The sequence below is a fragment of the Cyprinodon variegatus genome, unplaced genomic scaffold, assembly GCF_000732505.1.
Source record: "Cyprinodon variegatus isolate N-32 unplaced genomic scaffold, C_variegatus-1.0 Scaffold902, whole genome shotgun sequence".
NCBI lineage: Eukaryota > Metazoa > Chordata > Actinopteri > Cyprinodontiformes > Cyprinodontidae > Cyprinodon > Cyprinodon variegatus.
Genome location: NW_015151355.1, coordinates 183949 through 186037, shown reverse-complemented (window position 1 = coordinate 186037; position 2089 = coordinate 183949). Strand labels below are relative to the sequence as shown.

Sequence of the window (2089 nt, the reverse complement as noted above, 5' to 3'; positions counted from 1 at the left end):
CACAGCAGTAAGAGCTTCTACTGCAACGTCTGCTTTTTATTTCAGCTCTGCAGGAGTTAAACCCAGTCCTTTCATTGGTTCGGCAGCTTTAAGGCAGCAAATAAAAGTCAAAATGTGTGAATTCGGGACATTAGTTCTCCATCGTGCCTGCTGCTAGCATGTTCTTGTGCTAAATGAACATAAGCACCTTATTCTTTCGTTTCTAACTTTCACTTCCCCCTCTGGGTGTTAGGAAATATCCAAAGAAAAGCCACACCTTCTTATAAGCTGCATGGTTTCAAGAGTGGGGAAAAAGTAGTGGCTTATATTCGGGAAAATACGGTACTTTTTGAAAACTGTGGGCTGCTTTTTATAGGGAAGTCCTGCATTCAACACATTTAATTAGAAAATTACAGCTTTTAAGCCTAGCAACAGACTCCCCACATCATGCTGCTGCCACCACCGTGGCTCACTATGGAGTGACTGGAGCAGTTCCTCTGCATGCTACTCATCTGATCAATGCTCTCCTGTCCAGCATGTCAGTGCAGGTCAGTGGAAATTTCCCTGAAGGGCTGCTTCATATGTTGGACTGATTCATTTGGGAGATTTTTCAATCTTGACCGGTCTGAATAGGGCTGGTTTCTTTGGTTTTTACCTCTAAAAGTTGTTGGTTGTGCAGGATTTAAATTCAGGAGTATCTGAGTTTAGTGGGCCTACATTCAAATGTACTCCACACTTGTTATTCCAGTAAATTTTGTGGCCGTAATGCTGCAAAGTGTGGAAAGGTTTGACTCCTTTTCAAGGCACTGGGTGTGTGATTAGGATCTTGTCTCATGCTCTGATATGCAGACGGACGTCCCACCTTCATGTCTCTCCACCACATCCTCCTGTGCAGCTGCTTGGCCCGGCTGCTGAACGCCGACGCGTGGTCCGACAAGCTCTCTGCTCCATGTGAAAGCAGGGGAATAGACACAATTGGACATTTGTCAGTCAAACAAACAAGCAGGTTTTACTTCACTTTTAAGATAGAGCGACTGAGTAGATTTAAATACTTTTCTAGGCGTTGGCAAGGACTCCTACATTTCCAAAACAGAGACTTTCCGCCCCACCTTCCTCCCTCCTGTCCTCATTCTAACATCTCCCCTCTACCAGCTCGCCCACGCGTTGCCTTCTCTTTCTGACACACCGTTGTTAACGTATGCCAGCTCAGCCCCTCTTTGTGTCTGCTGTTTCCATCTTCACCGGCCTGTTTACGACCAGCCGCTACTACAAAGAGACACGCCCACACAGGGCTTCTGGGAAGATGCTCGTTAATCCTGAGGAATTTAACAACGGGTTGCCTGCCAGCGGCTCGAGGGGGAGAGACGAGCTGTCAGTCAGAGAGCATGGTGTTGTCCACATAAAGACAGCTCTTAGGGATAATATGCGGTCACAAAAGTGTCCCCATAAACAACCAAAGAACACAGAGAAAAAATATGGTCCAGATGTGCCTCTTTGTTCTGGCAGGTTGTCTTTATCAGCAGACAAGTCAAAGTACTGAGCTTTGTTTGGAGCCTCCATGCTGTGTAAATGTTGTTTAATGGAGCAAAGTCAGTTGTTAAAAGTTTTCAGATTCGCAGCCGGGAAATCACTCAGAACACAGAGTGGACGGATGTGTTTACACAGAGGAAATTAATCACTCCAAGGAGAAATGTCTTTAATGGACCACGGAAAATGGTTCTGCTGATTAATCGCTGTCTTTATGACACTAATGAACATTTCTAATCAGAAAATAGAGCTGATGAAGTGGGACTTCCTCACGACGCACTAACACCTTTTTGAAAGCAATCCCAGCCTCGACATTCACACTCACCTCATCCACAAACCCACACCTGTTCACTGCCTTATTTAAGAGCTCATGCTGAACTCATTTACAGCTTTAATAGCACGTCTTTAAGCTGCGCAGTACTGAGGTCGCTGTATTAGTTCTGTTGGATCTGGATCTACTTGTGATGCCTTTGATCATGTCATACTATTTCACTAAGTATTACCTGCTGATATACAGCTTGACATGACAACTGTGGTGTGCCTCAGGGCTCTATAGTTGGACCTGTGGATTTTTCTCTCCACT

At 45.1% G+C, this 2089-nt stretch overlaps 1 protein-coding gene across 2 annotated transcripts in view; it reads right to left on the bottom strand.

Moving 5' to 3' along the window:
* The window catches only part of vamp4 (vesicle associated membrane protein 4), a 22644-nt gene that overhangs the window by 2009 nt on the left and 18546 nt on the right, over positions 1 to 2089 (bottom strand). For both annotated transcript variants that reach the window (XM_015398003.1, XM_015398002.1), the window contains one exon: positions 842 to 921. In XM_015398003.1, the coding sequence (XP_015253489.1) occupies positions 842 to 921 (80 nt within the window). The remainder of the gene's footprint in view (positions 1 to 841; positions 922 to 2089) is intronic.